Source organism: Phyllostomus hastatus, unplaced genomic scaffold (genome assembly GCF_019186645.2).
Source record: "Phyllostomus hastatus isolate PE091 unplaced genomic scaffold, TTU_PhHast_1.1 phas_scaffold_78, whole genome shotgun sequence".
In the NCBI taxonomy this organism is placed as follows: Eukaryota; Metazoa; Chordata; class Mammalia; order Chiroptera; family Phyllostomidae; genus Phyllostomus; species Phyllostomus hastatus.
In genome coordinates, this window is record NW_025334041.1 from 103,323,693 (window position 1) to 103,347,578 (window position 23,886).

Below are 23,886 nucleotides of genomic sequence, written 5' to 3' on the forward strand. Positions count from 1 at the left end.
GAAGAAGTGAAGGCTATACATAGTAAAATAAAGGAAAATGTACAGGGCATCTACAGTGAAGAGAAGGAAACTGGGACTCAAATCAACAACTTGGAACAATAGGTAGATATAAACATTCAACCAGAACTGAATAAAGAAACAAGAATTAAAAAAAAATGAGAAGCTTAGGAAACTCTAGGACAACTTTAAACATTTCAACATCTGAACTATAGGGATGCCAGAAGGAGAAGACGAAGAACAAGAAATTGAAAACTTATTTGAAAAAATAATGAAACAAAACTGTCCCAATCTGGCAAAGAAAATAAACATACAAGTCCAGGAAACTCAGAAAATCCCAAACAAGTTGGAACCAAAGAGCAACACACCAGCATACATTGTAACTAAATTGCCAAAGATTAAAGATAAGGAGAGAATCTTAAAAGCAGCAAGAGAAAAGAAGGGAGTTACCTACAAAGGAGTTCCCATATGACTATCAGCTGATTTCTCAAAAGAAACCTTGCAGGCAACAAGGGGCTGGAAAGAAGTATTTGAAGCCATGCCAGGCAAGGACCTACATCCAAAATTACTCTATCCTGCAAAGCTATCATTTAGAATGGAAGGGCAGATAAAGCACTTCCCAGATAAGGTAAAATTAAAGGAGTTCATAATCACCAAGCCCTGATTATATGAAATGTTAAAGGGACTTATCTAAGAAAAAGAAGATGATCAAAAATATGAATAGTAAAATGACAACAAACTCACAACTATCAACAACAGAACCTAAAAAAACACAAAAACAAAAACAAACTAAGCAAACAGCTAGAACAGGAACAGAGTCACAGAAATGAAGGTCACATGGACAGTTATCAATGGTGGGGAGTTGGGTGGTGAATGGGAGGAAAGGTACAGGGAATAAGAAGCATGATATGGTAGGTAAAAAAGAGACAGGGGGCTTTAGGAATAGTATGGGAAATAGAGAAGCCAAAGAACTTATATGTACAACCCATGGACATGAACTAAGTGGGGAGAGATGCTGGAGGGAATGAGGGCACTGGACAGAGGGGGATACAGGGAAGAAAAGAATGGGACAACTCTAATAGCATAATCAATAAAATATACTTTAAAAAAGAAGTTAAAAAAACAAAAAGAAAAAAGAAGAGCAAAAATTGTGGAAAGGGAAAATAAAGATAGAATCAATAAAGAAAAAAGTCAGTTTTTGAGACAATAAAATAGAAAAAATTATGGCAATATTGGTCAATATTTTTTTAAAATGGACAGAAATAAACTATACTAGGAATTGTTAAAAGATTTAAAAAGAGAATAATAAACACCTTTATGACAATAATTTTAAAAACTTTAATGAAATGGAAATTTCCTAGAAACTATAACAAAAAAATTAAGAAAAAATAGAAAGCTTGAATGGCCCAATAACAAAGAAGTTGGATTAATATTCCTAAATCCATAGGCACGCACAACATAAAACCAGGCTCAGACAGCTTTACAGGCATGTAAAGACATACTTTCAAGAAACTGATTATTATAAACTGAAAAACTTTTTCTGAAGACCAAAATAATAGGGATTATTCATCCACTTAGTCTGTGAAGCAAATATATACTTGTTACCAAACTATATGAGGACAACACAAAAAGAGGAACGTTAGAAATTACACTATCCACGAAAAATTACATGTTACCAAAGTACAAGTTATTTATCAACATATATGACACAATACTGAATAAAGTATTTACAAAATTAAATCTCTCAGTGCATAAAATGACAACAATTTATAACCAAGTTTGATAATCCTTAGGAATATGAGTAGTTCCAACATCCCTCATAACCCAGAAAATTAATAGTTTTGCAGGAAAACAAATGCAGAAAAGGCCCCTGAAAATATTCATCTTTGCTAATGGTAAAAAAATTCTTAGAAAACTTCTAGGATATTTAACCTGATATCCAACCTGAATGCATCAAAAGCCTATAATAAATATCACTTTAATAGTGAAAATTAGAAAACATCTTTTCATTAGTAACATTATAAGAATACTCACTATGACTTCTAGTCATTCTAACCAGAGAAGAGAAAGAAAGAAAGAGAGAGAAGAAGAGGGAAAAGAAAGAGAATGAGGGAGGGAAGGCAAGGGGGAAGAAAGAAATGTTTACAAAAATTGTACTAAGGAGGAAGAAGAAAAGAGGCAGTGAGGAAAGGGAAGGAGAGTAAAAGGAAAAAAGAAAGAAATTAATTAAAAAGGAAGAAATAAACTCATATATGTGATAGATACATGAAACTTAGATGTAGATGGAAGTCTACATAGAAATGTACCAAGGCAATTAGTTATAAAATAAATACTCCTAAATCAAGTATACTTTCTCAATGTGACAACAAACATAAAATGTAACTTTAAATATTGAAATCAATTACAATAGCAAAAATAAAAACATGTATATGCTATCTGGAAATAAACTGAAGATATTAAGTCTTTAATGGAGAAAGTGTAAAATTTTATTGAAAGACATCAAAGAAGGTCCCAAAAATCATGGTGATACACTGTATTTAGGAATAGGAAGACTTAACATCTTAAAGGTGACAATTTTTCCAGAAATTAATCTATATAATCAATATAAGTCCAAACAAAATTCTTAGAGCTTTTTAAAGCTTAACAAGTTTGTTTTAAAAGTCATATGGAATAACAAAGGTCCAAAGTAGGCAAGATACTACTATGTGAAATAAAATAAAAGTATTTTCTTATCATGTATCAGACTTACAAGTTATCTTAAAGTTCTGGTCATTAAGATAGTATAGCAATGGTATAGATTAAAAGTACCATTGACTATAAAGGAGCTTAAACACAGACTGATGCAAACTAGTTACTTGAGAAGTTAGTTTTACAGATGAAAGGAGAAAATACGGTCTGTTCAATAAATGGTTCTGGGACAATTGTTTATCCATGTGGATAAAAACTATTATGCCATTGAATAAAACTGACTCACACCACATAAAATATATCAATACCAAAAAGACTAAAGACTTAAATGTGCAAAGTAAAACCATAAAACTTAGGAGAAAAAGTAGGAGAATATATCCATGAACTCAGGATAAAGAAAGATCACAGGGGAATAAAAACATAAACTGTAGTACATATATACAATAGAATATTACACCATAGCAAAAAATTAATAAACTATAGCTACACATAGCAACATGGGTGGTTCTTAAAAATGTCAGGTTATTGTAAATAATAAGTAACAAGAAAGTCCTGAACAAAGTGACTCAATTTCTATAAAACCCCAAAATAAGCAAAATTAAGCGATATATGTATTGTTTGGAGATACATAATGTGATGATAAAATTAATTTTTTTAAAAAAGGAATAATAAAGACAAACTCAGATTAATGGTCATTTCTAGTCATAAGAACAAGAGGGTTAAATGAGGAGCAACAAATGATATTGGTTATGAACTATTTCTTTAGCCTATGATTGTTTTATTATTTTGCTTAATAATTTACATTTGTTACATGTTATCCATAAGTTGTGAATGACAGTTTCAAAATCAAAACATCAACTTAAAAAGATTATTCAAGGATTAATTTAGTTATTATTGGAGCCCTCTGAAATCTAAGTGAGGTTTTGTGGGGCAGGCATCAGTGGGTGGTTCAACTGGTAAGGATGTTTTTGTCACTGGAGTTGGTCAAGTGTAGATAAGCAAACTCCTTTAAATTAATGTGAATATTTTAATGCAAACTTAAGCTTCAGTCCATTGATTGGATTAAACTCTTACACATCGGAAAGACTATGATTCCATGAGTTGATTGTTGAGTGAGATATAACTGTTCATTTTAGCCAAATTTGTAACAACCAAGAGTCCGTACAGATACGATCCTGATCTTCAAATCCTGGAGTCAGAATGAGTCAGTTGTTCCCAGAAGACGCTAGGCAATGACTTCACACTAAAAATTACTTGCTCCTGTTTTACCCTTAATGGTAATTTATTTAATTAATTATATTTCTTTAGTCCCAGTTGAGATAGGGGAGGGGAGCTGCAGTTTCACATAGCTCAATTTTATGCAATTAATTACCTAAAGATAATGTTGAAATTCATTTTAGCAAGTACAAAATTATGGGTGGGATCTTAGAGAATGTTCTGCCTCTCAATCTTCATAGATGCTGGGGTTCAAAGCAGGAGGCCGCTTTACTGAAAGTGTGGGGAATGTCCCTCAGACCCCTCACCATCAAGGAGATAGAGAATGCCAACAAAAGAGACAGCATTGCCACCCACAGGGAGCATTGAAAACTAAGTGAAAAGCATAGATTAAGTAAATTCATTTGTGCAACTTCCAAAGGGCAAGGGCAAGCTTCGTATCTGGAAAATCTTAGACAGGATATGCAATAGGAGCTAGACTGCCAGCATTTACTAAATCTCCACTGAAAATAATCCATTCCTTAGGTCCCTCAGACTAGTCAATTACCTCTGGGGATAACCCCCTCAGAAGTGCCTCCCACCTACTGAGATCAGACTGGCCTGGGGCTCTTAACCCACCTGCCTGTCTTCTGAGCAGCACTATTTTGGGTTATTAATTACAGCAAGAAAGAGGATCAATGACCACCACCCGTTATGTTATTTCAAGTGGACTGGAGGAAGACATAGATGCCATGACTGGAAACAAGTCTCTGCCTTTCACTGAGTGACAGACACTCTTACTGATGTTTCACATCATAGATTGTGACTCTTTGTGGAGAAAGTCAATCACATCCAACATTCTGGTGGGAAGAGAATGATGAATACCAGGGACACTTCTACAGTGAAATAATGAACCTATTCCAGACATGCATCAAGGTTCTACTTGCTGTCCTCCTGGGTCAGAGTATAAGAAACCCAGTCATGAAGAATAAGGGAGCATCTTATTGTGCCCCTAGAAATTACTGGGGCCTCACATAGGACTTGTACTCTTCTTCTGGAGTGACCAAAAAAAAAAAAAAAAGCATCCCTTGGGTCATGTGACCCTACCAGCTCTCTAGAGGCAGGTCTCATAAGGGCACTGTGTGGAGCCTCTGAAATCTGCAAATGTAGGAAGAAAGCAGGGAGTAGATAAATGAGCATGGCCTTGCTCTTGGTCTCCTTGCTGGCATTCCTGAGCTTGGGCTCAGGATGTCATCATCGGATCTGTCACTGCTCTAATGGGGTTTTCCTCTGCCAAGGGAGCCAGGTGACAGAGATTCCCTCCGACCTTCCCAGGAATGCAGTTGAACTGTGAGTATCAGAGGCTGTGGGAACTGCGTGGCTGGCATTGGAGTGTTGCATGCTAGTATTATTTTCATATTGGGCTGATAACTGTTGAGCTGAAATATTTCTGCTCTGACCTAAGGCTTGAATAAAACAAACTCTCTCAGCTCAACACCCATGCCCTTCATCTCTCCAAGGATTTTAATGAGAGTCGATCACAGTATTTATCAGAGAAGGGCAGTACAGAAACCTGAGTGTCTTTTCAACTCAGGTCCCATACTCTCTTTGGTGGAACCAGATAAGTAAAACTAAGAAAAAGCAGAAACTTAGGAGACCTAGAATTGGAAGCAGAAAGACAGCTTTGATTTAAGTGGCTTGTACAAGGTGAGCCTCCTGAGGCCACTGGATTCAAGAATGCAAGTGTCACTGTTGCTTTGGAGGCACCAGCAAATAATTCCTGAACTGAGATTCTGCTTCCTGGGGAGAAGGAGGGGTGGCCAAGACAGAGGAAGGGGTGTGAAGAACTGGAGGAAGAAGAGAAAAACAGAGGTGGAGAGGGAAAGAGAAAGACACCATCATCCTTCATACAGGCGAGAATACACGATTCTCAACTTTAGATTTCTACTGAACTATTTTAAAAGGAAGTAGACGGAGTTGAATAAGAACTTCAACATCATTTCACTCTATGTCTTTATTTTGCAAATGAGATATCTAGGGTCTGGAGAGTCAAGAGAATTGCCCACACTCTTATAAAACTAGAAACTGTGTGTTTTGACACACAATATACTGGATTTTTTTCCTCAAAATCCCATGTCTGACTGCATTAGAGCAAAAGTAGGGCCTCCCCTGAGAACTGGCAAATTATGGCTCAGAGACTGTAGATACCCTTAGTGTTTTGAGTCTAAGAATTTTACAAAAAGCTGCTATTCTGGAAAGCCATTTCAAACTTGCTCCCCTAAAGCTGTGAATTGCTCTTGCCTTACTGCAGAAGGTGGTCATCTTTTCAGTTCACTGATTACCACATCTGCATTCACACAGGTTGTTGTTGCATTTCAGAGTTCCACTCAGGGACAAATGGTCACAGACTTGGTTGGTCCTGGTTGCTACTTTTTCCCTTGACAGCCCAAGTCCTCAGTGCCTATCCAAAGGCAGCTGCAGCAGCAGGAAAAATAACTGGTTTGCTCTGTGTATTGGCTACACTGCTTCAGATGAGACAGTTATTCTCCATTATGGGAAGTCAGTCTGGTTCACTAGGTCATTATAAACAGAGAAGGTGGGCCATGCACCTGAGCTCCTGTAACAAGATACTTGCTTCTAAGTGACTGAACGATTACTAATCCCCTCTGAGCCTCAGATCCTTCACTTCTAAAGTGCTTTTCATCCAACCCACTTGGCTGGATTGTTGTGAACACTAAAAGAAGATACCCCCACACACATACATACACACCCATTTCTACCTCTCCTGTCTCTTCTCCATTTCTTCCTGTTTTTCCATGTTGTTCAGGTAGTGCCAACCTGTAGTTCAGGTAGTTCTTAAAGCAGAGAGCCCCTAACAAGGTTTGATTTGAGGGTGATGCTCCTCTGTCCGAAACTCCCTTCTACACTAGACTGCTTTCTGATGTCTTTTTACAAGAGGAAAATACACTTCAGTCTACATAGAAAATAGGAAGAACAAGAGGGAGGGAGGGAGGGAGGGAGGGAGGAAAAGAATAAAATTCATCCCCAAACCCCAAACCTCAGGATGTATAAGTCAGCATGAAAAGAGCAAGGGTAGGATTTTTTTAAACTTCATACTAAGATATAAATGACTAACACATATCTCTGCTCCAGAACACTTTACAACTGAGAAAAGAGGTTGTAAAAGACAGTGTGTTGAACTGAACACCAGAAACAAACTTCACACTCTTGACAAAGGCTAACCCATATCAACCCCTTACTCAGAGGTGCATAACAGTGTCCAAAGTTGCTAAAATATGAGAGGAAAGAAAGTGTTTGCCTTTTATTGGCATGTTCCCCACCTGCTGAATGAGTATGGTTGTTTGAAAGCTTTGAGGACTACAGCAATTCTCCCAGATATCTAATCTTGAGAAGATTCTTTTCTCTACACATTCATTAGTAGGCCGTGACTTGGACCATTCTAGAGTTCAGCTTTGCAATCTTCTTGGCAAGATGTATTGAGGAAAAGAAGATAACTACTGCATTGGCAGACAGACACAAGAAGAAAAAAGGAAATTATATGGGGGATATTTTTCAGGTCAGTTTGTTAATCACTGAAAAGCAGATAAAATGCCAAGTGAATTAGATCTCAGACATTGTGTTAGAATGAAAGAGCGATTATTTTTGCTTCCTTAAAAGGATGGATCAGGATTATCTGGAACATTGGTAAAGGAAGATGAAGTGGCTTGTTCAACTAAGTATTTCTAATTCACCTACACTTCCAGGTGTAGGTGGATGGAATAGCTGGGCTTCTGGGACTGCAACTGCTTAATCCATCAACATGTCAAAGCTTCATTGTCAGTCAGGTTCAGTGGGGGAAGCCACTCCTAAATTTACCGTTTTTATCCTATCATATTCCATCCACTTTGCAGCAGTCTCATTTTATGCACCTGCCAGGTATTGCTAAAGATTTCTAATTCCCAACAACCCACACACGCTGACAGCAACACAAAAGCATACCGAAGCGCCATCAAGAGATTCATTTACTGAGAGGCCCCTGGGGTTTACTTGATGCTTTACACACACTACTTCATTAAAATGTCACAATAGAACTGCAAATCTGGTATCACTGCTCCATTTTCCACAGGAAGCGAACTGAAGAGCAGGAAAGTTCAGTAACTTGAGCCCAGTGGTCCCTGCCACTCCTAGGTGGTGGAGCTGGGATCCACACTCGAGCCTGTTTGTAGCTCTGCTGCCTGTTGTGTGCAATGAAAGTCCTCTCACTGCTTCCATTCCTTCCTATAAAAAAAAATTGTCTTCCAAATTTTGACCAGAGGTCAACACACCTTTTTTCTATAAAGAGCCAGATAATAAATACTTTAGTCTCTGCTGCAAGTACTCAGCTTTGCCATAGTTGTAGGTGAGCTACCCCAAACAAAATGTAAATGAATTAGGATGGTTGTGTGGCAATGAAATTTCATTTACAAACACTGAAATTTGAATTTCACATAATTTTCCCAAGTCACAAAGTATGATGCTTTTACTTTTCTTCAATTATGTGAAAAGGTGAAAAATATTAGTTCATGGGCCATAGAAATACAGAGGGGCAGGACAGATGTGGCCCAGAGGCTGCTGACTGCCCGCTTCTTAGACTACGGATGGGAGCAGTTAAATAGTACTGGCTTATGTAAGTGTAGGCAGCCTGAGACAACACAGTGCTATGGAGAAAGAATTAAACTGGGTGAACAGGGTCAGGAATGGAGGGAATTTTAAGGTAATATTCACAGAGGGGCTTTAATTGGTTCTGACAGGTCAGAGATAATAGAGTATAGTGTCTAGAATCTCAGAGACCTGAATTCAAACTCAGGCTATGCTGTTGCTTTTTGCTCTATGGAGTGGGCTCTTGGCTATACAATGGAAATTGTAGAGTGCATCTTACAGGATTGCTGAGGATTAAGTAAAACAACATAAATAAAACACCTAGCACACCACCTCTCCGGTGGTGGTGGTGGTGGTGGTGATTGCAATGTCATCTGTAAAATACTAGACCTTTATGATGATCAAATGAGTCAACAGATATGGGAATGCTTTGGAAAATTTATGTAAAGATCTGCATAGGTCTGAGATAGTTTATAGTCTCCCGCTTACTTAAAAATAATCTTCTCCTCCCAGTGGCTGGAACACTTATTCTCTGTGCATGTGTCTCTTTCTAAGAAATTGTATTCCTTCAGGCTTTTGATATCTTTCAAGGACTCAGGGAGCAGGTTTTGTTCTGGCCATAGTCAAAGGAATTTTGATTTCTGACTTATTCTAGAACCTCACCTGCACCCAGAGCAGTTAGCAGATCTAGAAAGGGCCCTTTGATCTTGCTTTATTCTTCCTGGAGGTAGAATCTCTAAGGAGAATGTGGATACTATTCAAAACCTGAATTTTAACTCAAAGTAACAATACAACTACAGCTCTCCTTTCATTCAGCAGGGTTAGAGGCCCACAGTTCCCAGAAGAGCAAAGGGTCCACTGATGGTCATTCTCAGCACAGGCAGGCCAGTCCTGAGGTTACACTGTAAACTGGCTGCACTGACAACTCTCCTCACAGCCAACTTCCTGTATCTCACTATAGTCTCAACTGACCAGCTCTTATTTCTAATTAACTAATTATAGTTTCCCATTTTTTATTTTCTTCCTTTGCCTTATATTCCTTGCTGCCTTGCTTCAGATCATTCTTAGTATCTTATTACCATAGAGTATTGTTTAGTGAGGTGCCTTAAACTATGCCTCATTTAGTCTTTTCTTAGCAGGTCCTTAGTTCTGAGGGACACATTGATGCTGTTTGCCAGAAAGGGAAGCTCTGTGATCTCCAAGACGGAAACAGAGTTTTTGATGCTTGCAAACATGCTGAATTGTGGAATCTTTTTCTCTTAACAGCATCTTTGAGAGTAAATATGCAGAACATGCCTTGGGAAAGACTGATTGACTTGTGGTCCATCCAATCTCAGCCACCAAAACAAATCCCCTGTAAAGTCTGAACTGTAGCCAAAACCTCATGGCTCTTTATTCATGCTCAGTAACAGCTAGAAATAGACTCTTGGCTGGGTTTTTACTGTTTTGTGCTCAATCAGTAGCTACATGAGAATGTGCTGTGTTCTCATGAAAGAGATAGTTCTGAAGGACAGGCAATGGCCATCCATGATGGGGGTGCTACCTGTTCTGAGGCCATGAAAGGAAAGATAAAACAATGGATTACAATCTGCTAGAACTGCTCCTGACAGTCTCATTTGTTCATTTGTTGGATACTGATAGTTTAAATCTCTTCATCATGCAGGTTTCACTTTCCTGATTGCCCACACATGACCAGTTTTACAAACTCCCTTCATACTGCTACTAGCAACAACTTATTGTCATCATCTTTTGGGGTCCTAGACATCTAAAGCCTTGATTATATAACTTTGTAATTTATCTCCTTCCTGCCAATCTCTATCTTCTCCAGACCTGTCTGCACACTGTTATCCATCTTTCTCCATAAAACAGCTGCCACCATGTTATGGTTCCCAAATCCAAAATCTCTCAGTGGCTCACCTTTTGGACCTTACCTCTCACCGTTCTCAACAGGAGCCAACTATTCTGCAAGGCTGATGTATATTTGCTCCAAGCCCACTTTGTGCATTTTACCTCCCTGTGTCTTTATGTTATGCCTGCTACATACACTATCCTCAATGTCTTTGCCTCTTGACATCCAACCTACTTATCCTGGTCTTGCTCAAAAGAAGCCTCTTTCTTAGAGTCTTCCCTGACTACTCTGTCTTTATTTAATCTGAACCCTGGTACCATTCATTGAACAATCTTGCTCAGCACGTAACTCTTCACATGTGTCTTGTTTCCTCAATCACAGTGAAAATTTCCTTTGTACTCCTTATGATGCCTGATTCAATGTAGTGTATGTTCTGGGCCCTCGGTTATGTGTATAACAGACGATACAATACATTAGGGGGAATTACAATGGTTTAACTTGCTCTGCTCCTCAGTATTGAAGAAAAGGTTCTTATAAAAGATGATTATTGTTCTCCCTGTGATGAACTACTATAGAATTTGAAAGTTTCCTTGTTTTCCTTGCTTTTTAGGTGTTTAAGAAAATGCCTCTATATCATTCGATGGTCCATTAATTTATTCAGAAAGAGCTATACATAGACTTGAAATAAGGTATCCTAAGTTAAAATGTCAAATATTCTATACTGTAGGCACACCACTCAATTCTCTTGCCTTAAGTAATAATACTGGCTTCTTTATACCCATGATGAATACAAAAGGATAAATAGGATTGCCTAAACAAAATTACTTTAAACCAAGCAGAAATGTTCAAAGAGATATACTTTCTTTAATTAAGGCCAGATTCCAAAGAAATGTTAAAGAAATACACTTTTTTCAATTAAGGTCAGATTCTAAACCATGAATTAAGGTCTGATCCTAACCCAATTAAGGTTAGCTTTCCCGTGCTCCCTAGATGTGCTTTGATAATTATAGTTCTGTCTGGACATCAAAACCAAACACCCATTGCACAGCTGGTGCCCATAGTGGAAGTTCCTACTGCCTTGTTTAGATATGTCTTTGAAAGAAACAAGCAGCACAGTTTTCATGTTAACACACACATGATCCTCTCTCACACCAAAGTCCTGCACCTACTTTCATAAGAAACTACATGTCCATGTCCAATATTTGGAATATGATTGGACTGGGGATAAGGGAGGTTTATATTCCTTGCAGAAGAATTAGAAAACTGACGAAAGGAATAGGTATAGAATGCAGTACCTTGTAAGGAAAAAGTAGATATTATATTTCAGGGACAGAGTGCTTTAAAGGAGAAGAGGAACTCTACCCTGAGAACTGGTTAAGAACTATAATTTACAGAGTCATTATCGGCAATTGAAGAATAGTGGTGTAATAGCTCAGACCTGTACTTACTTGGTAATGATAAAATCCCCTTGTTGACCTAAAGGTGAATGCTGTCCTTCCTCACCCAAGTCCTCCACCAAAAAGCCTAAGCTTCAAAAGCAAGACATCTTGGCAGCAAATGGGAAATTCATTTAATTTTTTTTTGAATTTATTGAATATATTCAGGTGACATTGGTTAATAAAATTATAAAGATTTCAAGTGTACAATTCTATAATACATCGCCTATATATTGTATTGTGTGTTCACCACCCAGAATCAAGTCTCCTTCCATCACCAGTTATCCCTCCATTACCCTCATCTTCCTCCCCCAGCCCCTGTTCCTTCTGGTAATCACCATACTGTTGTCTGTGTCTATTACGTTTTTTGGTTGGTTTGTTCATTTAATCCCTTCTCCTTCTTCACCCAGCTCCCCAGTGCCCTCCCCTCTGAGAGCAGTAAATCTCTTCTCTGTATCCATATTTGTTAGTTTATTTTGTTCATTAGATTCCACATATGAGTGAAATCATATGGTACTTGTCTTTCTCTGAATAGTTTATTTCACTTAGAATAATGATTATCCTTCTCCAAAGTGACTAATTGGGTTATCTAGTCACTATGGGTGATTGGACAATACTTTTTTTTTAAGCTGTTTGATTTAAACTCTCCAATTTAGCTTTTTTTAGACTAGATTCTTGCTTATACATCCCACAAGGTCACTTAGGAAAATGAGTACATAGTTATTTTTTAATTGCTTTGGATCCGATTATAATGAGGTTTGGATGTTTGTTCTTAATCTGACCTCTCCCTACAGTTTCTCGGAGGATGTTCTGTATCTTTGACCTGAACATGCCCTTACATTGTTCTCTCCTATGGAATATGCCAAGTGATCTGAAAAAATCTCCAAGGAAGGTGCAAAACGTATTTGGATAGAGCAACCAGATTCTTGCCACAATCTTGAACTCAATTATATTTTTAGTCTTAGAAATGGCTTCAGTCCAGTTTTTTTCATCCTTTCACCCAAACCTGTTTTAGCAAGAGCCAACAGAGCCATCACCGAATCCTGGGTCAGAAATCATGGATAATGTACTGCATGAGCCAATTGTTTTTGTATCTCCATAATGCCAAACTTGATGAAAACCTCTAAGAAATAGGGACCCAAAAAGTTCAGCTAAGTTTTGATGATTCAAAAAGATCAGTTAAGGACACGAGAGAGAAAATCCATCAATAGGTAGGTGAAAAGCTAAAATAAAATGCTGTTCAGGTTTCCTTCAATTGTAAAATGCTGACATCTTTAGGCACCAAACTTCTCAAAGCCAATGGGCTTTTTCTAAGCCTCTGAGGCCACAAGGTGTGGAATTCCCAGACGACTGTGCTCTCAGGTGTGGGTCTTCAAGTGCTGGTGAGGATAGTTTTAAGTCCTTGGTCTTAACAAGCAGTTCTGTTAGGGCAAAGGGTTTTAAACAAAGAATGTTTTGAGGGATCCCAGAGGCTACATTGAATGTGTAACTAAATAAACGAAGGCTGATGGGAAGTCATGGACTATTTCATCCAGAATCCTCCTGCAGTGAGAGAGAAATAAAAAAGAAAGGCCTGTTTATGGAAGGACCACAGTCTTGGCCACTAGGTTTTCAAGAGTGGTCCCAATTTAAAATATTCTTTCCCTTCTAAGAAAGCCTACTGAACAGTCCATCAGAAGACAGGCTCACACCCCAGGAAGATGGGGTGGTCTCCCCCTGTGCTCACCTCATCATCTCACAGTCACAGCTGAACTGGTCTCCGTGCATCTAGTCTCCTTCCCTCGCCCCTCAACGCCCACCCCCAGCTCCCTGCCGTGATCTCTGGCTCTGGTTTCATTCCTCTGTGGGCTCCAGTGCCTGGATTCAGAATAAAAGTTGGAAATTTGACATGAAGGTCCTCCACATTTTGGCCTCAGGTTCATTCTCCGGTCCTTTCTCATCTTCCATCCTCTCAACCCTTTGCTCTATGCACTCTTTCATGTTCCCCAGCTCCCAAATATATCTTATATTCCCCTGCCCAAATACTGTTATTTTCTCCAACCTGAAATACATTCTCCCACTCCAATATTGTTCAGTTTTTAAGGCCAGAGTAAAGACGCTCAATGATTATAAAGTTTCTTTCAACGGCAAATATTTATTGAGTATATCTGTACCAGTCACTACACTGTGCCCTTGGGAGAGAAGAATCAATAGGAGAGGCACAGTGCCTGCTCTCACAGAGTTGCTCAAAACAGCAGAATATCAAGCAAGTAATGACAATAATGCTTTTCCTCACTTTTACCCATGACAATCAAAATCCCTCCTCAGAACCCAGAAGAGTCATTATCAGTACCACTCATTTGACAAGTAATTGCAAGTTGCTTTGTGTGTTCAGAAATCATAGAGTATGAGAGTTGAAAGAAATGGACGCCTGGTGAAAGCCAATGAGAAGATGCTTGCCTGCTTGATGCCAGAAGGGAATTAATGAGGAGACAATCTGCCTGTCCCATCTAGATTTGACCTTGCGGCCACCTAGAGTTGTCTTCAGGAGCTGCATAGGATCGCTTCCAGAATACCCCACTCTTTAGAGGGTCAGAAAATCCTCACTGTGTTTTACAAGGAGAACACCTACCTCAGACAAAACAGAGTGACAAATAAACATCAGTAAATGTATGATGGGGTTTAACTGGCACATGTCCAGTTATTGGAGTTTGACTGGAAGTTTTCACATTATAAAAATATAAGGGACTAGTGGAAGTACCAAAAGGGGAATCAGGCTGTGCTGTTTCATTGCCAATATCATTTGTCCTAATGAACACTATTGTGTTCATGAACACTATTATGTGGATACTGCAGAGGGAGTGGATAAAACGAGTTTACATGTCAACCGGCTGTGCATGCCAGCTTCCCCCCAGAGCAGCTGAGTGTCATCTCTCTGAAACCCGGCAATCACACCATCAGCTTTAACAAAGCCCAGAGATCTCTTCTGAAAATGACACACCCTAAAAATGTCTGCTCTGGCATGCACGAGATACTAGTAAGAAATTATTGCATGCTACTAAACTTAGCAATTTCCCATCTAAATTTCAAACTGCTATATCTTATATAACTATGTTTAGAATTTAAAAAAAAACACACAATTTCAGTGCAAAAGAATGATTACAATTCATCATCAGATTACAGCCTGAGCAAGTATCATCTGTTCTGAACCTTTGCCAACTGTCATATTCCCACCAAGGCTAACTTCTGGTCAGGGCACAAAAGGAAGAAACCTTCATTTAATTTGTATTTGTTTTGTGGGCAAACAGTGTAACCTTTCAGTAAGTAAATATATTGGGCAGGGGGGCAGCAAAAAATGCAACAAAAACAATCTTTAAATTTAACACAAATTAAAAAGGCAATGAAAGCAAATATAAGAATATGGGGAAGAACAAGGAGGTCATCTAGAAACCTATGTACAGTAGCAAAATTGCTTATCAGGCCCCTGATTATGAAAATCTGAGTTTCTTCAATAAGAACATACAGTCTTGGAGTGGCTTCTGATTCCTCCAAACAAATACTGGAGACAAGAGGAAGAGAACAAACAGTTATCATAGCTAGATTGGAAAATTACAAAGTAACTCTGGTAAAAGTTGGGCAGAGAGAAAAGCAAAAACAACAGCAACTGAAACTATAAATAAAAGCAGTGGGCCACTGAGTTGGGGAGTCACTGTGTCCATGTCTAGATCTCCTCTCTTGGGCTGGTCAGATTCCCTGGAAAATATTCTTCCAAGCTTCTGTGTGCGGAGGTTGAAGCCCTAACTTCCAGCATCCTGGCGGCGGGGGATGGGAGAGGGCTGGGGTTCTCAGCATCCAGCAGTCGTAAGTGGTCCCTGACATCCTCTAGTCTGGAAACTCTATATTCTACTTTCTTTAAAAAATAAACCTTTGGTGTTTTGCTCAGGTGAGGAGGGGCACCTGCCTGACTGCTCTGAGTAAGACTTTGGCTGCCTCTTGAACTTTCCACCAATCCTCTTCATTTCAGCCACTATCTCCTCCCCTCCCCCACTTCCGGGATCACTGGTGCCTCCAATTCCTAAGAAATTTAGGGACTGTGCAGTACAAATTACATTGGCTTAGGATTCCATTTTCTAAAGTCTGCCACGTCAGTACTTCTCAAAACTCTAATGTGCAAGCAAATCAGAGGACTGTATTGGGAAAACGTGGATTTGAACTCAGTAAGTCTGGGGTGGAGCCTGAGACTCTACACTTCCCACTAGCCCCAGGAGAGGCTGGCAATACCAGTTCTAGAACCACACTCATGAATGGTCTTTACAGTCCTAAAACGTTCTTGTTCCTCTGTCCTTGCGGCTTTATGCTTCAAAAAAATAAGTAAATAATTAAATAAAAATAAATTTAAAAACCCAACAAGTAGAAAATGGTACCTTTAATCACCCCATCCTAAAATCCTTCAAAACTCCTCTTTCAGTCTTCATCATCTATACAAATGCATGTATAGCCAACCCTTCACCCCCAATCCATCCAACACCATGTACCGGGGCTCCAACCCCTCAAATACAGCTCAAATGTCTCTGCTTCTGATCTTTCCTACCGTCACCGTAGCTTAAACCACCATCATCCTCCCTAAGCTACTGCAGTAGTCTCCCCTCCTTCCATCCCCTTTCCACACGAATCCATCCCCCACAGAGGCCCTAGAAAGACTTTGAAAAAGTGTGTGGCATAGAATTACTTACAATTGCACTGACAATAAAATGTATTTAACCCGTATTTCTTGATTACCTGCTACGACAGGCACAGTTCTAGGAGCTATATAGATCCTGCAGTGAGCAAAACACAAGATTCCTTCCCTTGTGGAGCTTACATGCCTTGCAGCGGCTGCCAAGCACTCCACCATCTGGCCTCTGCCTGCCTTTCCGAAGGCGCATGCGCACCACATGCAGCTTACCCATCACCACTGTGCTCTGGCCACCCTGGACCCCCTTCTGCTTTTCAAACACACCAAGCTCCTTCCTACCTTAGGTCTTTTCGCTTGCATTTCTTTCTGCCTAGAATGTTTTTTCCCTTTCTTTTTCACATGGACTCTTATCTTTCCATTCTCTACCCAAGTGCCAGAGACCTTCCCTGACCACTCCATCTGTTCTAACATATGACCCTTTTCTTCCTTAAACTCACTGCAATTTGAATGTTTTCATATGTTTACCTACTTATCTCTCCCAGCGAAAAGCTAGAACTAAAGTTTTATGATGGCATGGATTCTAGCATGTAAAATAGTTCCTTATACAAAGTAAATGCTCAACACATACATGAGTTGAATGAACAAATGAAAAGCCCCTTCAAGCAGATAAGAAACAGAAGACTGAATGTAACAAATATCTATTAAGTTCTATTATATCACCATGCTTTATGCTTCTTGCAGTATCTTGCCCAACTGTCTTTCACCATAGCTATTACTCTTCCCATTTGGGGAAATAAGGAAAATGAAATTGAGAGAAGAACTAACCCAAAGTCACTCAACTTCTCAGTGTCTGAATTGAAATCGAATTTCCTTATATAATTGATGTAAAAATCCTAGTCTTACATATCAGGGGGATCATTTTGAAAGTTATGCTGTCCTGTGAACTGAAAGCTATACAAATGTCTAACCAGTATGCTGTACATCTGAAAGTAATATTGAATGTCAACTATAATTTAAAAATTAGGAAAAAAAGTTTTAAATGCCTACTCTTTTTACTAACTGTGAAAAAGAGAAGGAGGACCTCCCCGTGCTATGAAGTCCTGAAGCAAAAGGTCTAAACTCTTCATCTGAGTTTAAATATGCACAATGCTGCAAGTCCTCCATAATACAAAGCACACATTATCTTGTCTCTCAAATACAGTAGGCTCTCTGAGGGCTCACACTGCACCCCTCCCCTGCACCCAGCAGGATTGGGTACTCAATAACTACTCAGTAAGGAAAACAGAGACAGAAAGACAGAAAAATGTGAGTGGGGTTGTGAATAAACAGGAGGGCTGAAAGTAAATGTCAATGGCTTCTTCCAGTGATAAATTGCAAAATAACCCCAAGCTGTCTAATAATGCCAAATATGAATGACATGGGTGCCTATGGAGGAGGCAGCTGGAAGGGCTGATTCCAATTCCCTGCTGTCGTTTACATTTCCTGTGAAGATGGCTCCCCAACAATCATTAACTCTCAGGAGGTTGAGTTGCTGATCTTCCGTAAATGTAGAGGCTTAGCAGCAGTACTGCCATGTGCCCATGGCATGCTTGATGGGGGCATAGAACTCTGTAGACACTCCCTAAATAGTCCTCATACAAGTAGAGGAACACTGATGATGTTTCAAAGGCTAAACAGTTTTTTAAAAATCCTTACTGATCTACTAGGAACTTGCAGCCTCTTTTCTAAGATTTCTGTCTAAATTTGGGGAGCTATACCTTCGTTTATGACTTAAAGTCTGGACTGGGGTTGCTCTAACTAGTTCACAACTTCCTATGTGATATAACTTGAGAGGCACCAAATTGGCTCAGTTGCTCCCAAATATCTGACCTGTTACCTGCCACAATACCACCAATAAATTAATTCTCGGAGCTTAAGAGATTTCCCTAATTTCTAAGACTTTGAAGTTGAAACATGTATAAAACCCTCTTGAGGATAAATATCTTGAGCTCTTGAAGGTTGGTCCTTTAACATTTTTAAAAACGTATTCCTCACAACATTAGTTTTGGAAGACCCTCCAGAAGAAAGTAAATGCTTAAAAAGTCTTCCATGATCACATAGGTTTGGAAAATGCTGCATGTTTTACCCCTGTTCTAGAGATTCACAATGCACATAACATATTCAAGGCTCTCAGAGGTATTCTAATTTTATATGGCCTGTAAGTGTCCCCCAGAATACATTAGGAAGCTCTGATTTAGTGAGATGGAGTAAACCAAAAATATGCTTTTGCAAATGGGTTTCCATGTAGATCTACAGGAACTAAAGGGTTGAAAAACGTATCACGTACAACCCCAAATATGTTGTAAACATATATTTTAAAATTCATGTGAGGCAAGTCTTCATCTGTGTGAACATGCTTTGTTCTTCAAATCAGAGACTTTTTTGCTAGATGAACTTGCGTGAGCATATTATTTCCTCCCTAACCTTCCCTGTTTTAGCAATAAGAATTGAGTCCCAGTAAAATGATTTGTCTAAGGTCATGCAAGTAATTGAAAGTGTTGTCTATCGTGCATTTCCAAAGCACAAAACTTTAAATCCTCAATTTCCAAGCCTCTATGGCAAGCTTGGTGATAAAACATACCTCTAAACTCCAACAAAACACAGGCAATGGCTCCCCACCCCCAACCGCCACCGCCACCACCACCACCTCCACCTTTTGTTTCCTCAATCCAAGGAGATATTAAAAGCATTAGAATTCCACCACTATTTTATTTTTACCTTTACCTGCTTTATTTTAAAAAAATACCTTTACTGAGATGTAACACATACCATGTGATTCACTTAAACTTCACATTTCAATGGTTTTAGTATATTCACAGATATGTGCTACCATGACATTGCCAATTTTTAAATATTTTATCACCTCAAAGGAAAACCCTCACCCTTTACCTATCACTCCCCTACCTACCCATCCACCACCCAGAGGTAAGTAACCACTAATCTACTTTCTGTCTCTATAGAATTCTCCATTCTGGAGTTCACAGAATGGAATTACCTAATATAAGGTCTCTGTGACTAGCTTCTTTCCCTTAGCACAGCATTTCCAAGATCCCTTCAAGTAGTAACAGGGGTCAATACTCCATTCTTTCTAGAGTCTAAAAATACTCCTTTGTATTGATGATATACCTTCATTTTTATGGACATTGAGATTATTCACCTTTTGGCTATTATGAATAATGTTTCTTTAAACATTTGTGTACCAGTTGTTTTGTTTTGTTTTTTTTTGTGGACATATGTTTTCCTTTCTCTTGGAATACACCTATGAGTAGAATAGTTGAGTCATATGGTAACTTTATGTCTAATCCTTGGGGAACCACCAAACTGTTTCCCAAAACTGGCTGAGCCATTTAAAATTCCCATGAACAGGATGTGAGGTGGCCTATTTTCCACATTCTTTTCAACACTTGTTATCTGAATTTTTGATTCTAGCCATCCTAGTGAGTACAAAGGGGCATCTCATTGTGGTTTTGGTTGGCATTTCCCCGATGAGCAATGATGTCTAACATCTTTTCATATACTTAATGGCCATTGGTACGTCAATGTTTTAATTTTTTCAAAGAATCAGCTTTTGGTTTCAGTTGTTTGCTTTACTATTTTTTCTATTCTTTATTAATTTCTACTGTAATTTTCATTATTTTCTTCCTTCTGCTCGCCTTAGGCTTAGTTTGCTGTTCTTTTCCCAGTGTCTTAAAATGAAGGTTAGGCTATTGATTTGAGATTTTTTTCTTTCTTAATACAGGCATTTATAGCTATAAATTCTCCTGTAAGTATTGCCTTGGCTATTCCCCATATGTTTTGGTATGTTGTATCTTGATTTTCATTTATCTCAAAGTGTTTTTAATTTCTCCTTTTATTTATCTATGACCCATCAGTATTTAGTAGCACATTATTTAATTTTAACATATTTATGAGTTCCGGATTTTTTTCTACTATCGATTTCGACTTTCATCACACTGTGTTTAGAAAACATTCTTTGAATCACCCCTCCTTCTCTACTCTCTTGTTGGAATTCCCTTTATGCACATAGTGGTGTGCTTATTTTGTCCCATTTGTCTCTGAGGCTCTCTCCATTTTTTTTCATTCTTTTTTTCTCTGTTGATTTGTGAAACCTATATTAGTCTATTTTTAACTTTACTAATTCTTCTGCAAGTTCAAGTCTACTATGGAAAGCCTCTTGTGATTTTTTTTTTAATTTTAGTTATTCTTCAACTTGAGAATTTCCACTTGATTTTTAACTATAATTTTTATCTCTTTACCAATATTCTCTATTTGATGCAATATTATCAGTATACTCTACTTTTTAATCATGCTTTTCTTCTCTGAACATGCATATAATGACTACTTCGAAATATTTTTTCTGTTAAAAATGACATTTGGTCACTATCACAGGCAGTTTCTGTTGTCTGCTTTATTTTTTTAGTGTATGGGTCATATTTTCCTGTGGTTTTTTTGTTTTGTTTTATTTTATTTGCCTCATGGTTTTATTACAGAACAGACCCAGGGTGGTGGGGGGGGTGGTGAATGATATACTATTACCGAAAGGATCCCCTCTTTTCTCTCTGGGGGTTCCCCCCATCCCATACTCAGTTCACTTGGCCCACTGCCAGAGATTGGTGAAAAGCAAAGGAATTATTTAAAAGTTATACAGACTTAGAGTAATGGCTTAACGTCTTCATTAAAATACTAAAGTTCTTTAGAATACCCACAAACGCACATAGTCCTTCCTTCTCCCCTTTGCCTAGTCCAGGGTACCATATCTCAGGAAAAGAAGTACAAGTCTGTGATTCAGAGTTCCAGCACCATCAGCTGTGTCACTGCCATGATCTCCAGTTAATCCAAAGCCATGTGGCACCTTCTCATGGCCCACCAGCAAGAGTTGCACCCCTTTTCTTCCAGGCAAAGTTTCTCCTGCTTCCTAAGACACATGGCTAAAGGGAGCACCCCAAAACCACGTGGTCCAGAGCCATGTGATCCTTTGCTGGTATGGCACCAATCTTCCTCTGCAGCCCCATTTCCAATTCCTCCCACAATCAGTTACACCTACCAGCATTTCTCTTTTCTTCCAGCTTTACTGGGCTTCCATAGTAAGTCCAGGCAGGTGTGGCCTCATGGCATGGAGCCAGTCATCTTCAAGCTCTCACACAGGCACTGTAACCAGAGGAAGTTGCTTCCCAGTTACATCCTGGGTGGAAGTCACTGCCATACCCCTAGCTCAAAGCATGGCCACAGCTATTTGACATATCTATGAAACCAGTTAAAGGCTATAGATATGTTAAATGACCATGGCAGAGATTAGTTACAAAGCTGTTACTATGCAAAACAGCTCTCAATGGCCCTACTCCATGTGTCCCATCCCCCAGCTCAGACTGGTAGGAGTGAGGACATCCTATATATATATATTTTTCTCTAACATTTCCTGGAGACCCTGAGTTCTAGACCCCATCACAAATCCCCACTTGGGGACCCCCCTTGGTTGCACCCTGTTACAGTTTCTTTAAACATTTATGTACAAACTTCTTTGAACATTTGTGTACAAGAAACAGTTTAGTTAATACATTATAGCATCCTGGGTACTGGATCCCCATATGACATGTTACTGTTATTTGTTTTAGAGACTAGCTGGATTATTTCAGTGAAATTCCTTGATGTTGCACTTGGAGGGAAGGCACAGCTTTGGACATACCCATAGTCACCCTGGAAGGATAGTGCTAGTAAGGCTCTCTTTCATTCTTTTCTCGACCACACCCACACAGTAAACTTCCCTAACAGGTAGCCTGTGCTACTATTTTCAATAATCTCCTGGGGGCATAAATTCCTCTATATACTAATCCAATCAAACTGTAGCTCCTTTGAAGAGATCATTTCTGAGGTCAGTACTTATTATTTGTTCTGACTCCATGGGGGATTCCTTCCAGCTGTTTTATTTTCCTAGTTCTCTCCAGTAAACCAGCTGGTCTACCTTAGGTATCCATTAGATACACACCTCTACTGTTTTTGAGAGTACTCTTAAGCTTAAATATCTCCGTGCTCGGTTGCAAATGAAGTGAGTTTCTTTAGGAAGCAAATATATGCTTAGAAGCTCTGTCCGGAAAAAGTCCAGCCATTGTTAATATAACGAAAACAGTTTTGCTCGACATCGATGTAACCTGGCAGCCAAGGAGAGTCAACTGGAATGTGAATGTGTGAACAATGATGACTTCACTGCACCAGTCAGTAGGGGGAATAGACACCACTGAGTGAGCACGTGTGATGTGTGGCCATCACATTCAAAAGAATTGAGCCAGTAGAGCAATAAAACTGCATCAAATTTTGCATTAAGCTTGAACATTCCTCCACAAAAACTATCCAGATGATTCAAGGGGCTGCAGCTATGGGCACTAGTGATTGGCCACTTCATCATGACAAAATGCCCATTCACATATCATGTCTCATGAAGAGTTTTTTGGTGAAACATCAAATCACCCAGGTGACTCAGACCCATTACAGACCAGATTTGGTGCCCTATGACTTCTGGCTTTTCCCAAAACTATAGTCACCTTTGAAAGGGAAGAGATTTCAGACTGTCAATGAGATTCAGGCAAATACAATGGGGCAGCTGATGGTGACTAGGAGAACTGTGTGAGATCCCAAGGTGCGTACTTTGAACGTGCTTGAGATGTTATTGTCCTATGTACAATGTTTCTTGTATCTTCTTCAAGAAATGTCTCTAGTTTTCATATTACATGGCTGGATACTGACCTTATATAGTTGGCTTCTCTCCTAGGCAAGACCACAGCCAGGGCTCTGGAACCAGGAGTGGATTCAGTGGCAAGCTTCTCTCTAAGACTTGCATCCTAAGCACCTGATGGAGGTTACACTAAGAACCTGAAATCTTCTTGGTTTGACTCTTTTGTCATGAGACAACTACCTCATATACCCAGGCAAGAGCTATCGGAACCCAGTATTCTTAACAGGTTACACCCAAGACAGAGCCTCTATGTGCACTAGTGTGGCTTGGTAAGAAGAAAGGAACCCCCATGTCCCCACAACATTTGCCCAGGGTATGGCCTGAGCAACAGGCAGGTGGAGGCAGAATGAGAAGTGTTCAAGTCTTGCCCCTCCTGGGACCAAGACCCTCCAGCTGGAGCCTGGAGAAAAAGAAAACCCTGTGCTCTTAGCTGCAGCAGTCTGGAGTGAAGTCTGCACTCCTCTGAAGTGGGCCGGGAGAGGTAGACAGTGGTTTTGGTTCAAATTACCAAAGACTCACCCTTTTCATGAATTTTCATAGATTTTTTTTAATAGATGTCTCCCCTTTTGCATTTTGCTCTTAGGACTATTCCCAGAGGCTTTGAATATTGTTTGTTTGTTTAGTTTCCTTGGTTTTTATAATTTTCACCAGTTTCACTACCGAA

The 23,886-nt window shown here is 39.2% G+C and overlaps 1 protein-coding gene across 1 annotated transcript in view; it reads left to right on the plus strand.

The window, feature by feature from the left end:
- Positions 1–5,077: 5,077 nt before the first annotated feature.
- The window catches only part of FSHR (follicle stimulating hormone receptor), a 159,386-nt gene continuing 140,577 nt past the window's right edge, over positions 5,078–23,886 (plus strand). Inside the window, exon 1 of the mRNA XM_045827297.1 lies at positions 5,078–5,229. Within this exon, the coding sequence (XP_045683253.1) occupies positions 5,078–5,229 (152 nt within the window). The remainder of the gene's footprint in view (positions 5,230–23,886) is intronic.